At 46.2% G+C, this 14,826-nt stretch overlaps 1 protein-coding gene across 2 annotated transcripts in view; it reads left to right on the top strand.

Annotated features, from left to right (window-relative positions):
• DOCK5 (dedicator of cytokinesis 5) overlaps positions 1-14,826 on the top strand; it is a 165,507-nt gene that overhangs the window by 124,194 nt on the left and 26,487 nt on the right. Inside the window, exons 33-41 of one of the 2 annotated variants that reach the window (XM_053269060.1) lie at positions 1,132-1,286; positions 2,570-2,655; positions 3,878-4,034; positions 5,906-5,946; positions 6,052-6,142; positions 8,466-8,585; positions 9,562-9,651; positions 12,624-12,728; positions 13,710-13,851. In XM_053269060.1, coding sequence (XP_053125035.1) covers positions 1,132-1,286; positions 2,570-2,655; positions 3,878-4,034; positions 5,906-5,946; positions 6,052-6,142; positions 8,466-8,585; positions 9,562-9,651; positions 12,624-12,728; positions 13,710-13,851 — 987 coding nt within the window. Of the gene's footprint in view, positions 1-1,131; positions 1,287-2,569; positions 2,656-3,877; positions 4,035-5,905; positions 5,947-6,051; positions 6,143-8,465; positions 8,586-9,561; positions 9,652-12,623; positions 12,729-13,709; positions 13,852-14,826 lie in introns of those variants that run through there. The other variant, XR_008310960.1, reaches the window with a different exon arrangement.

Genomic DNA, 14,826 nt, shown 5'->3' with positions numbered 1-14,826 from the left:
ATTTTGTGCACATCTCTAATCTTCACTCTCTGAGGTTACATGTATCCAGATGGGGTGGTGCAAATAATCATAATATTCAGCACCAAACACAATCCAGGACCCCTGCTAACTGAGCAAAGCAACACCTTTTAAAGTGGTGATTCACTTTATTTAGCAGGGGGAGAGCAACTGGCCCTATCCAACCCCAGCACAGCATCCCTCCAGTGGCTGCTGCTGGTATCTGCCTTATGTCTCCTTTTAGATTGTGAGCCCTTTGAGGACTGGGGTCCATCTTATTGATGCATTATTTATTTTTCTAGGTAAACCGCTTTGAGTACTTTGGTTGAAGAGCGGTATATAAATATTTGTAATAGGAGTAGTAGGAAGTGTTGGGTATGTGCTTGGGGTCATTCTTGCCTGGACAGTGCCCTGGGTTCTTTGTCCACATGAGAGAAACCATAGGTCAGTGACGGGGGTATGTGCTTGGGGTCATTCTTGCCTGGACAGTGCCCTGGGTTCTTTGTCCACATGAGAGAGACCATAGGTCAGTGACTGAGCACATAGTTCCCCTGCAGACAGTTACATGTTCAACACTTGGAGTTCCCAGGTAGGGCTGAGAAAGACCCTTCTCTGTCTAAAACCTTGGAGAGTTGCTGCCAGTCAGTGAAGACAGGGCTGAGTTAGATGGACCAAGGGTCTGACTCACTCGAAGGCAGCTTCATATATTCATATAAGTGTACATTCTAGAGTAATGTGGGGTTTTTTCAAGTTCAGGTAACTCTGTAAAGAGTTACTGCTAACTTGGCAAAAGAGGCACCTTTTAACATGGTGATTCTCTTTATTTAGCGGGGGGGGGAGTAACTGGCCCAATCCATCCCCAGCACAGGACCTCCAGTGATTCTTGCTGGTGTCTCTCTTATGTTTCTTTTTATATTGTGAGCCCTTTGGGGACAGGGATCCATCTTATCGATTTATTATTTCTCTGTGTAAACCGCCCTGAGCCATTTTTGGAAGGGCGGTATAGAAATCGAATGAATGAATGAATACAACAATAAGAGTAAGCAAACTACATTCTTACAGCAAGCTGCTATAATAAAATGAAATTAAAACGTGAAATTAAAACTCCGACTCTAATCCCTTTCTTCTTTTCAGGACCGCACAAGATTAAGTTCATCCCTTCTATGGTTGGCCCTATCCTGGAGGTGACCTTGACTCCTGAGCCTGAACTGAGGAAGTCAACCATCCCGATTTTCTTTGACATGATGCAGTGCGAGTACAACTTCAGTGGGAGCAGGGGCTTCTATATGGTAGGAAACCATCTGGGGGGGAACCGGGAGGGAAGAGGGTCTTCAAAGCAGAACATCTGGACCAGATCGTTGCATTGATTGGAAAGCAGCCAAACAATTGACTCTAAAGCACTGGTGCAAAATTCCAGCCAAGGGCCATTGCAGCTGGGGATTATGGGATTTGTAGTCCAGCAGCATCTGGAGATAGGGTTACCACATGTCCAGAATTGGACTGGACATTCCAGGATATAGGGAAAGTGTCATCCTGGATACAAAATATCAAGGAATTGGAGTGGGAAGATTACTCTAATGAATTTTACCCTTCTCCCCCACCCCTGGTTCTAGGCATCATACTTCATGGTGTCAGTGTTTAAAAGCTCCATCTTCTTGTCTCTGGCACTAACACTGCTGACTGTCTAGCCTGGCTCACCTTCTTCTCCCCTTTGCTAAGCAGAATATGCTCTGGTTTGCATTTGAATGGGAGACTACACATGTGAACATTGTAAGATTAGTGGATGGGGCCGCTCTGGGAAGAGCACCTGTCTACTTGCATGCAGAAGGTTCCAGGTTCCCTCCCTGACACCTCCCAGATAGGACCAAGAGATACTTCTGCCTGTAACCTTGCAGAAGCTGCTGCCAGTCTGTGTAGACAATGCTGAGCTAGATGGACCAAGGGTCTGACTCAGTAGAAGGCAGCTTCCTGTCTTCCAATATTTAAACAATGGGACAAATATTGTTTTAACAAATATTTAAACATTTTACAAACAGTTATTCAACCAGGTAAACAGTTAATACAGACTTCTTTCCCTTCCCACCTGCCCTTGTGTTGCTGTCACTGTATTTGTTTTGCTTATTTGACGTTGTTTATCGAGTTCACAAGCTCCTCACCCTCTCCTGGCCAAAGACTCCTGGAGGGGAAAATGAGCGAAACAGCCACCAGACTTCACTGTGGAGCACTCTTTCCAATCCCTTTCACAGAAGTTGGGTTTTAAAATCTGAAAACCCTTTTGATGGCTGTGTCCAGGAACTCTCTTGGATGAAGGTGGCAACCCCATCTAGGGACCTAGGTTCTTTCTAGGTCCGAGGTGGGCAAACCTGACCCTCCACCTGTTGTTTAACTACAACTCTCACCTTCCCTAGCCACAATTCATTGAGCCTGGGAATGCTGGGAGCTGTAGTCCAAAAAATGCTGGAGGGGCGAAGTTTGCCCACACCTGATCTAGGTTCTGCGAACCCCTGGAGTAAGCAGGGCTGTTTAATCTCACCACTCCTTCATAGTATGCTCTTTTATTTTTGCTTTCTAGTTTGAAAATGAGTTGATCACCAAACTGGATCAGGAAGTTGAAGGGGGTCGAGGGGATGAACCGTACAAGGTTTTGCTGGAGAAACTGTAAGTGTGGGACTCCTCTTGATTTGCCTTCCCACTTTTTGTTCAAACCCTCCTTGCCACAGAGAGTTCCATTAGCTCCACTCACTTGTCTGTTAACTGCTCTCATTGCTCACAAACTTTCTGTCCCTTTCACTGTCATGGGGGAAGTTGGCGAGAGTTGGGCCTTTTCATTTTTTTTCCTTCACATTTTTTGAACACTGATATAACGGCGGGTCATTCCAAGTCTGCCAGGACCTCCCACTTACCTGCTGGCATGCTAGTTATCCGTCTATAAGGATCATAACATTTCCAGCTCTTTTGGAAATAGATACAGGAGGCCCTCTTTATCCTCAGGGGTTCCATTCCTACCTATTTCCATGAATAACGAAACTGCAGATAAAGAAACCTTTAACCCTATGCGGACTGTGTTGAAAGCCACAAGAAAAAGCAGGGGGGGATAGAAATAAGCACAGTACCTTGCTCTTCAGCAATGCCCCTTCAAACTTCCAAATCCTCTGATTTTTGGTTCTTTTTTGCGGGCTTTTCTTTGCTTTTTTGTTTTTTTGCGGAAAAGAGCCACAAAACGTCTCAGCACTACAAAACGGTGGCAGGAAATGTCAGAAGTCATTTTCGGTCACTCAAGAACCACGGATAGGTGAAAATAACCCCATTTTCGCCCTACAAATAAAGGAACTGGGTCCCGATGACCCAGCCACGGATACGCAAAACCGTGGGTGCCAGGACCACAGACAACGAGGGCCACCTGTATAACACAGTAGCAGGCATCTTGGAACAGGCATTTCCTCCTGTTCAAAAGAAAAGCAGGAATGCCTCTTTTAAGATGCTGCAACCGCAGATATGCGAAACTGTGAGTGCTGGACCCGCAGTTAACAAGGTCCTCCTCTATTATGTAATGTGAGATTATGTACACTCCATTTCACTCCAAGGCCAATTATTTCTGAAAGGACTCAAAGACCCTCCTGCAGTCCGGTGTGTCCCAAAGAAATCATTTCAATGCAGTGATTTATATTTCCGGAATATTTTAGTTTGGCTTTATCAGGCTCTTTTTGTGCCAGTTCTGACCTCCCTCTCCCCACAGCTGTGGAGAATGAAGCGTGTTGGCAGCAAACTAGTGAGAGGGCTGCAGCTTTTAACAGTAAAAGATGAAGGTGATCTCATTCAGATTGCTGTGTGGTTGCCTCTTTTTGATTTCTTCTCTTCTTGCATCTTCATGTGCCTATAGCCTGTTGGAGCATTGTCGGAAGCACAAATACCTCTCCAGCTCAGGCGAAGTGTTTGCTCTCCTGGTCAGCAGCCTGTTAGAAAACCTCTTGGATTATCGGACTATCTTGCACGATGGGAGCAAAGAAAACCGCATGAGCTGTACTGTCAACTTACTGGTATGGGACCCACTGTCACACATTATACCTTTAGACATTCTTGCTGTTCCATGGGTTCAGCATGCATAGGGCTGAAAGCATGAGAATATGTGGATGCAGGAGAACATCCAAGGGGAGCAAGACACTGCTGATTTTGGTTGGATGGAAACAATGATGACTGGTTTTTATATGAGATAAGGATTGTAAAACAGCTTGCATGCTAGGTATGTGCCTAGCATGTGTGGTTTGCCCAGTTCGGTTCAAATTTGAACTGGACTGGGCATGTTCAGTTCCCCCCCACCCAGAACGGGACCCCTAATTTGGCTCGAATTCAAACCAGTTCTGGCCCAGTTCAGGGGTGCCAGATACCATTAGATTTTGTCAAAAAAAGGGGGTCAACTTACCACCACCAAGGGCTTCAGCAGCCTTGGGGGGTGCTGCTGTGGCTGTGAGAGGGTCTCTGGTGTCTCCCCTTCCCCTGAGTCTCCAGTGATGGGCTCGGCCCATTTCGAAATCAAGCCAGTTCGCACATTCCTATTGCTCTAAACAAACAAAAAAATTGCCATGGGAAAGATAGATGATGTAGCATAAGGGTTAGCAACCAGAAGCTCTAGAGCAGGCGTAGACAACCTTGACTCTCCTGCTGTTGTTGAACTACAGCTCCCATCATCCTCTGCCAGTAAATTGTCGCTGGGGGTGATGGGAGTTGAAGTAGAACAACAGCTGGAGAACCATGGTTGCCCACCCCTATTCTAGGATATCTTGATCCGGGAGCCATGCAGTTCAGGACCATGGTCAGAGCTGATCACAAGGATTCAGAGCTGGGTATTGCAAGGAAAGGGGAAGTTGCTCCAGCAGTGTTTCTTGATGAATTGCTGAGTTTTGTAGCCAAGCAAAGTGGCTTGGCCCTGCCCCTTGGAGGAGCAACTTTTCATCTTGAAAGGAGTCATTCCCGATTTTGCAAGCATCTTCTCCAGCAGCACTGTGGGACTCCATCATGGCCAGGAAGTCCTCAGGAGACTCCTCTGAGTTGGAGGATGCTGTCAGACTGTGTCCTTCGGTCTCGGCAGGGGTACTGACTGGGTCTCCCCAGTTCATCTGGCATGGGGTCACCAGGTGCCTGGGTTGGTGGTTCTGCCCACCACTCTGCACTCCACTCTCTCCATACCATCCCCTACTTGGGAAGCTCCAGTGTCCGGGGTCATGAGTTACCAACACAGGGACCATATGACCCTTCCCTAAGAAGTAGAGGCTGCCTTTGCGGTCATGAACCCAGAGGTGAGGGAAGCGTGTGTCAGGAGTGACTTGCTAGCTCAGCCCACTTTGCAGGATTGGGAGGAGCCTTTGTCGGTGAATTTTCGTACACTCCTCTGTTTGGCCTTCCTGGAAACCTAATTCCTGACTGGGGATAGCAATTCAGCTGGAATTTTAATTCAGATCTCAAACACCCAACAGTATGTTGGTAACTCAGTCACACTGGCTCTCAGGAATGATTGGTTGCATTTCTTTAATACTGGTCCAACCCTCTTGTTAAGGCCTGGGTGGGCTGGAAACTATGTAGAAGGTCTTATTTTCAGGGACGCCAGGGAAACAAAGGGAAAGTTTTGCCTATCGGAATTGACAAACCAGAATCATGGATGTAGCCCTGCTTCCAGGGGTCACTATGTCTAAAGCCTGCCATGCTAAGCAAACCTGGAAACGAGCACCCACAGCTATAAATCTGGTTTGCCTGTTTGTATAGAAACTCAAACCATGGTTAGGGTCTAACCTATGGATAACACAAACCATGGTTTGGTGTGACGGTGTAAGCCATGCTCTGTATATGCTCAACTTCTGTTGTTTTTGTCTGTGAATTCAGCTTGATTATAATGCTGTTCTTTTTCCTTTTATAGAATTTCTATAAAGAAAAGAAGAGAGAGGATATATACATCAGGTAAGCCATGGGTCCTTTATGACCTTTGGTGGGGAACAGCTCTGTTAGATATCAGTAAGCTGAACCGAAGCCAAGTTGGAATGCTTCTGCTCTTGTCCCATCTAGGTACTTGTATAAACTCCGGGACCTGCACACAGGTTCAGAAAACTTTACTGAAGCAGCATACACACTTCTTCTCCATGCTGAGCTACTCCAGGTGAGTTTTGGGCAGAAACATCAGTAGCACTGGTGGTTTGGAAACATCTGAATTCACAAGGCTGGCCCATAGCTAAGCAGCAACGAATAAAAATGGTTACCCTCAACTTCAGGGGTAGGCAACCTGGGCTCTCCAGCTGTGGTTGAACTACAACTCCCATCATCCCCAGCCACAGCAAATTGTGGCTGGGGGTTGATGGGAATTGTAGTTCAACCACAGCTGGAGAGCCAAGATTGCCCACCACTGCTCTATTGCATACATTTAAAGGGGCTCAAGAAATACAGATCAAGAGGAAATGACAAGCTTTGTAATTTATACAAAGTGCAAGGTTTGTATTTTATCTTTATTTATGAAATGTCTGAGCTGCTTTTCCATAACAAAAAGTGGCATGTAATGAAAACCACAAACCATTTTAAAAAACAAAAACAATGAAACGAAATGAACAAAAATTAAGACCACTCAATAGGGATGTGCATAAACTAGCTCATGCACTCCTGGGAGGTGAGTGGGGGTCCTTTAAGGGGCAGGAAAGGTTTTCTGCTTTTCCCCTGTTGGCGCTGTCCACAAAAGCATTGGCACCGGGCTGCAGCTTACCTCCCTGCAGCTCCGGTCAGCGTCATACCAGACGGTGGCATATTCTCTTGATTGAGCAGGGGGAGAGTAACTGGCCCTATCCACCCCCAGCACAGGACCTCCAGTGACTGTTGCTGGTGTCTATCTTATGTTTCTTTTGGATTGTGAGCCCTTTGGGGACAGGGATCCATCTTATTATTTATTTGTTATTTCTCTGTGTAAACCGCCCTGAGCCATTTTTGGAAGGGTGTTCTAGAAATCGAATAAATATAAATATATAAATATATACCGGAAGTGGCCACGCCCCTGCCTCCGAACTGGCTCAAACACCAGACTTTCGAACTGGTTTGGCGCTCCAGAAAAGCAGCGCCAAACTGGTTCATGCACGTCCCTACCACTCATTAGCAAAATGTCATGGAAAATCAGTCTGTTGGTCAGCTCACAGAAGAGACTTCCTGTGAAAGCAGGAATGTAAACTTGCATGAGAAAAAAATGTATAAGTAGAAAACTAACATTGCACATAACAGCAGGGACAAGAACCTTTCTTCCTGAAAAGCTAGGTTTTGGACTGCCAGGTCCTTTTTAGCCTACTTTCCTTAAGGAAAGTAAGCTTATGAGATTACCTGGCATTCTGTGTGTGTGCCCCCCGCCACCCCTGGCATCAACTTTGCAATGCCTGGACCAAGATGAACCAAATTGGGTACAGTTGTAGGGACACCTCAACAGCCAAATTTGTGATTATGTCATCCACCCCAGCTCAAGATGGTCGATGTGTAACTGTTCGAAGCACATTTGGGCTGTGGGCTGTCTAACCAATTTGAGCCAAATTCGGTACAATTGTAGTAAGTGACACATAGGGAAACCTCCGTTTGTAATGATGTCATCCACTCTGATTCAAGATGGCTGACTCGTGAATGTTTGAAGCGCAAGAGGGCTAACCGGTGAGCTGCCTAACCGATTTGAACCAAATTTGCTACAGCTGTAAGGATATACCTCAGTGGCTTAGTTTGTGATTAATGTCATCCACCCCAATTCAAGATGGCAGACACACGAACCTTTGAGGCACAAGTGGGCTAACTAACCGATTTGAACCAAATTTGCTACAGGTATAGGAATACCTCAAGGGCATAGTTTGTTGTAACGATGTCATCAACCCCAGTTCAAGGTGGTGAATGTTTGAATATTTAAGTGGGCTAACGTGTGGATGGTAATAATTAATTAAGATTACAGTGAAAGGAAAGTAGGCAGATTAGTTCTTACCAGAGCAATTTGTTTATATTCAGAACATTCAGAACTGGCTTTCTGTAGTCTTCAGTGGTACAGTCCATGCCTTCCATCTCACTATGCTACAATGTGTGAACCAGTGTGGTGCAGTAGTTGGAGTGCTGGACTAGAACCAGGGAGGCCCGAGTTCAAATCCCCATTCAGCCATGAAACCCACTGGGTGATTCTGGGCCAGTCACTCAGCCTAACCTACCTCACAGGGTTATTGTGGGGATAAATATAACCATGTACACCACTCTGGGCACCACAGAGGAAGAGTGGGGTATACATATAAAAACAGATTACTTCTATTCTGTTTATTTCTATGGGACACTCCTAATGTTTTCTGTATTGCATCTGTTATCATTTCCAGAAGATGCCTAGCTTACTGGAAGCATCACAATGTAGAACTGGCTTCCTCAAAGAAGTAATTAGAGCAAAATCCCTTCTTCTTAATACCCTGATTCTTCTTTTTCCCTTCTTCCAGTGGTCTGATAAGCCATGTGCTCCAAATCTCCTGCAGAGGGACAGCTACTATGTCTATTCACAACAGGAGCTCAAGGAAAAACTCTACCAAGAAATCATTGCTTTCTTCGACAAAGGGAAAGTGAGTTTCTTGGGCACGACTTGGTGGTGGTCATGCAGGGATGGGGCAGATCCAGTCCTCAGGGCAAGTTCTGCTGTTTTTGCAGCATGTAGTGCTGGTTCAGCTGGTATCATTGCTCATCGTACATCAGACCTGCACAATATAAGGTTCTGCATCTGGATGCAGGGACATTTTTGCTGGCCCCCAGGTAGGAATATCTTGCAATAGCAGGAGCCACAAAGACCTTGTAGCAGTGTAGTTGGCAGCTTGATGCCAGGTGACCCCCTAAAGTGGTCCCATCCCCTGAGGGGAATATCTTACAGTGCTCATACTTGTAGTTTCCCATTCAAATGCAAACCAGGGTGGACCCTGCTTAGCAAAGGGGGCAATTCATGCTTGCTACCACAAGACCAGCTCTCCTCCCTCAAGAAATATTTAATTTCTTAAACTTTCCCAACTGTGTATTCTATACAAAATGACTTTGCTCAGTCAATGACGGATCTCTCTAGGTGTGTGTACAAACCAATGCTGAACCAATTCGAGGCAAACTGGTGCGACACTGAATGGAGGTGGGTGGGTGGCAGTGAGAAAAGTAAATGTAAAGTGCTAACCATCTGGGGCGGCTGCCGACACTGCCACTCCTCCCTCCGGCGATGCCCAAGCACATGGTGATCCATGCTTACTAAGCTGCCTGCACGGCGGCGAGGCAGTTGTGGCTTCAGCCAGCTGGTAACAACTATACATTACTTTTCTTGCTGCCTAGTAGATTCCCCCGCCCCGCCCCGGATCCCCCTTTACAAGTACAGCCGAACTGACAAACCAGTGAACTGGCCGGTTGGTTCGACTGAACCTGTTCGGTGGCATGCGGTTTGGTTAGAATTTGAACTGAACCATAAGTTCTGGTTTGTGCACACCCCTAGATTTTACCTACTAGTAGGTAGGTAGATCTGTTGATCAATGTATTTGTTTTGTTTTGCTTTCTTTTATGTTCCTGGAGATGTGGGAGAAGGCAATCCTGCTAAGCAAGGAACTGGCTGACATGTATGAGAACAAAGTTTTCGATTATGAAGGCCTTGGCAATCTTTTGGTAAGTTCTGTAACTCAAACATGTTTGACATTGAACTGGTTCAGTTCAACCATTTGGGGTCGAACCGTACCATCCCCTGTTCAGTCCAACCCCGGACTGAACACCCACCGACTGTTTAGGGGGTTCACGGACTTTAAAAAATATTATTATTATTATTTTATGTACCCCCTTTGGGGGAGTTGTTTGAGGCGGTGGAGGGAGGTGGTCCACAGAGGTTCCCCCTACCCCCACCGGCCTCCCTTCATGCCTATACCGGCCCCATTCGGGCCTTCCCCTTCTGGCACATCGGTCATTTTGTAGGCCACTCCGCCTGCGCAATTGGCCTCGCAAAAATTATTGTGTAGGCCTGTATTGCATTCTTTAATGCAGGGCTATACAACTACAGCCCTCCTGCTGCATTTGGACTACATCTCCCATCTTCCCATATTTCAAAAGGGGCATTGTAGAACTGGAACTGGAAAGGGGGCAGAAGAGGGCAACCAAGATGATCAGGAGCCTAGAGCATCTTCCATATAAGGGGTTATGGCATCTGGGGGGCTTGAGTTTAGAAAGAAGGTGTCTAAAGGGAGATGTGGAAGAGGTCTATAAAATTAGGCATGATGTGGAGAGAGAGAGAAATGTTCTCCCTCTCTCACAATACCAGAACCAGAGGTGGTTACAACACGTCAGGCAAGACACATGGACGCTGCGGGAACTTTTGCAGCGAGGGCTAAGCTGGGTGCGGACATGAGAACAATACAAAGGCGAAACCATAAGCTTTTGATGGGAAATACAAAACCTTTACTGAATGACAATCGAAGTACAGGAGAACCTCCTTATTCACAGTTCCATTACTTCTTGTTTCCCATATCTTCTAAAATAGAGGACAGGCCTGGTTAACAGGGCGTACAGGGTTTGCGCACCTGTGTTTTTTGCTGGTGAGCAAGAGGGGAGAAAGGAGCAAAGGAGCACTGGCCTCCCCCCCGCCCACAAAGGCGACATCCAGCGCAGGCCTTTCTCTCTGCCAGGACGCACTAAGGCAACATCCCCTGTCAAGTGGGGGCTGCCAGAGGGCTAGTCACCACCCGCCTGCTTCTCGATCTCTACCCTCTCTCCCCACAGCAGGGGTTGAACTCAACATCCCTGCGGACTGGGGGAGTGCCGGAGGCAGGGCAGAGCTAGCACGAGGAAGATCTTCCTCCGAGAACTAGCCCTTATCGCTAACCGGCCAGGGCTTCCTGGTTCCTCCCAGGCCTCACCAGTCTCGTGAGACCTGGGAATCCGTCCATATCCTATTTGGGGAGCCAGTAAAATAGGAATCAAATTGTAGTGCTAGCAAACCAAATGGTTAACTTGGGAAGTTTCAGTAGACGAAACCCGCTTGCATATGATAGCAGGAAAGCAAGGCATTCAATAGCGCTCATTGAAATGAATGGAATAACCATAGAGTTTTTAAAGATGCAACTCCTAGCAGGTCTCCTTGGTGTTAAACTAGCTGCTGAATGTGACAGTACTATGTGGGGATGGTTTCTGAGACAGGCGGAGGGTTAATTGACACAGGGAGCAAAAAGCCAGAGACATGGATGGGTTGGGAGCATAGACAGCTGCCATATACTGAGTCAGACCATTGGTCCATCTAGCTCAGTATTGTCTAGCCAGACTGGCAGCGGCTTCTCCAAGTCTGCAGGCAGGAGTCTCTCTCAGCCCTATTTTGGAGATGCTGCCAGGGAGGGGACTTGGAACCTTCTGCGTATGAACATACAGATGCTCTCTTCCCAGAGCAGCTCCATCTGGCTTCGTAGGAGATGCATACCACACCTAGTTCTTTTCCATGTAAGGGCTTCTCAGGTCACCTGAGTCATTCAGAGACTTGTTCAGCCCTTTTGTTTTTTAGATTCAGCAGAGGAAAAAGACAGTGCTGCCAAGTATTCTCTTACCCTCCATTGTCAAATGTGGCCTTCTGCTTGGTCTCTGATAATGCCATTGGGGACCTGAGGAAGGCCTGGAATTGCCCGGGAGACTCATAAGCATATACTTCTGGGCTGAAAAGGGGGTTACTCTTTTCTTTTCATGGGTCATCCCATGAAATTGAGGACCGCTCAAAGGAAGTACTTTTTCACACAGTGCATAATTAATCTTTGGAATTCTCTGCCACTGGATGTGGTGATGGCTCCCAGCTTGGATTGCATTAAAAGGGGCTTGGACAGATTCACGGAGGATAGAGCTATCAATGGTGATTGGTCTTGATGGCTATAGGCTGCCTCCAGACTCAGAGGCAGGATGCCTCTCAGTACCAGTTGCAGGGCAGCCACAGAGAGGGTATGCCTTCATCCTATCCTGCTTGTAAGCTTCCCAGAGGCATCTGGTAGGTCAATATTAGAGATGTGCATGGAATGAATTTTTTGATTCGTTTCGAATCTCAATCAAATCCTGAAAATTCATTCGAATTCGAATCAAATTCAAATCTGGTCCAAAGATTTGATTCAAATTTGAATTGATTCAAACCTGTTTTGGCACCATTTTTAACCAATCAGGGGCATGAATGGTTTAAAGAAGATGAAAAAAAACAGCTCTCAAATCAAATTTTGAAAATTTGATGCGAATCAGATTACCCTTTTAAGTGGAGATTCGAATTTGAATCTCTTGAATCACCCAGATTCAAGATAAATGGATCCGAATTCCAATCGATTTGCACATCCCTAGCCAATATATGAAACAGGATGCTTGACTGGAAAGGCCTTGGGCCTGATCCAGCAGAGCTGTTCTTCTGTTCTTAACCCCAGCCACAGCAGCCAATAGTCACGGATTATGGGAGTTGTAATTCAGCATCTACAGGAGGACCAAAGTAGTGTAGCCTATGCTGGATTGGAGGTTTAGTCCTATTGCGTATTTTGCAGCATTTTAAGCTCCAAATTCAGTTCCACGTATTTCCTCTCTCAGCTGAAATTAAACATATCTGCCGCCTTCTCCTCCTCCTTTTTGTGTGTACACAGAAAAAACGATCTACGTTCTATGAGAATATCATGAAGGCGATGAGGCCACAACCAGAATATTTTGCTGTTGGTTACTTTGGCCATGGTTTCCCCTCCTTTCTCCGGGTAAGAATTCTGTGGGTGGCGGAGGATGACACTAACAATCCTAAGATATATAGAACATCTATAGTAGCAGCTGCGAGCCTTGAAGACCAAAATGAAGCCTTCTCCTTTAATTGGGGAGGTGGGCCTGGCAACAAGAAAAAAATTGCCCTTTGAGATCTGCGTCCATGCAGGCTGCACAGACACACCAATTCTTTCCTCACTGGGATTGGAAATAGTCATGTTTTCATTTGCTCAAAATGTTGATCAAGATGTTTCATGATGTGTGATTGACATTTCATGATGTTTGAACAGTAACTTTAGGGCCAAAGTAGACATTTCACAGCAAACTAATGTAAAAGTCTTTTGATATTTGACTGGGGATGATGGGAGTTGTACTCCAAGGTTGAACCCCTGTTCTAATGCAGTCATGATGTTTCAATCAAAACAGTTCTTCGGCCTATTCACGGGTGTCTAATTGACACCTGATTTCATTATCCATGGATATGAAAGGGTTAAAACCCACATATCTGCTGTTCCTAGAGGGCCAGAAGTGACCGCAGAGGTCACTTCTGGGCGCCATTTTGTCAGGAAGAGCCATTTTGTGGCTCCTTTTAAAAAAAAACATTTTTCTTTGGTTTTTGCAGTTTTGGGGGGGGCACTTTGCAGGTTTGGGGGCATTCTTGGGCACATACATGTAGACCCCGTGGAGTACAGTACAGTAAACACTTTCAATTATTATTGCCTTTTTAGCTGTGTTATTGCTAACCCCCCCCACACACACAAACACCCCATTTTCCATAGGCATAATGCCTCATTACTCACAGTTTTGTTACTCGCAATAGTAGGTGAGGAACGGAACCCCCACAAGTCATGAGGTTTGCCTGTACACACAAACAAGTTCAAGCCTCATTAGTAGCGTGGGAGACCCACGACGTCTGGAGATCAGAGCTTGGGAAGCCCTATAATACACCCTGAATTTCTAATGTCCATTTCTTGCGGCAGAACAAGATCTTCATCTATCGCGGCAAGGAGTACGAAAGGAGGGAAGACTTCAACCTGAAATTGCTAACCCAGTTTCCAAATGCCGAGAAGCTGAGCAGCACCACTCCCCCAGGAGAGGAGATCAAAGCTTCTCTGAAGCAGTGTATCCTTTTTTCTTTTTTCTTCTTTTTTGAGTCAACTCCTGCCGTTTTGCTTTCAACAGGAATGGGCTCACTCAGAAGTCTCTTAAGCTTTTAGCCTGTTGTCTCTGATGAAATAATGCAGCTTTCTGTGATCATTTGATGGCAAAATGTCCACATACACTCTTTATCGCTTGCAGAAATGCCACCAAGGGCTTCTGCAGGACTTTTTTTTGCGTGGGGTGGGGAGCTGCAATCCTATACAGACCTGTAGCCGGGGGACCTAGGGTGGGCCTGCCCCCACTAATTTTTAATCAGCCCCCCTAAATTTTATACAAACAGTTTTTAAATAACTGGATGTTATGTAGGAAACTGCCATATACTGAGTCAGACCATTGGTTCATTTAGCTTAGTATTGCCTACCCAGACTGGCAGCGGCTTCTCCAAGGTTGCAGGCAGGAGTCTCTCTCAGCCCTATCTTGGAGATGTTGCCAGGAAGAGAACTTGGAACCTTCTGCATGCAAGTATGCAGGTGCTCTTCCCAGAGCGGCCCTAGCCCCTAAGGGGAAGATCTTAAAGTGCTCACACGTGTCTCCCATTCAAATGCCAACCAGGGTGGGTCGTGCTTAGCAAAGGAGACAATTCATGCTTGCTTGTACTTAGGACAGATGGAGATCCAAATAAGTTGCCCCCTACTTTTTTGGTGCCCCACCCTAAACTTTTAGGCTGGCTATGGGCCTGATCACATAATGCGAAAACCCAGCTCCCTTGAGAAGTTCATAATGCTGGGGAAAGTGGAAGGAAAGAGAAGAAAAGGATGACCAGCAGCAAGGTGGATGGACTCGATTACGACAGCCATGAATGCACCACTGAGAGACCTTCAAGGCCAAGTGGAAGACAGATCATCCTTGGCATCGGAGTCTCCCAGGCTTGTGGTGCTGGGAGCCTTCAATGTTCACTTGGGGACCATTTTGTTTGGGGCATCTCAGAAGTTCATA

Source organism: Hemicordylus capensis, chromosome 8 (genome assembly GCF_027244095.1).
Source record: "Hemicordylus capensis ecotype Gifberg chromosome 8, rHemCap1.1.pri, whole genome shotgun sequence".
In the NCBI taxonomy this organism is placed as follows: Eukaryota; Metazoa; Chordata; class Lepidosauria; order Squamata; family Cordylidae; genus Hemicordylus; species Hemicordylus capensis.
Note: the sequence above shows the minus strand (reverse complement) of the source record. Positions and strands in the feature narration are given on the sequence as shown.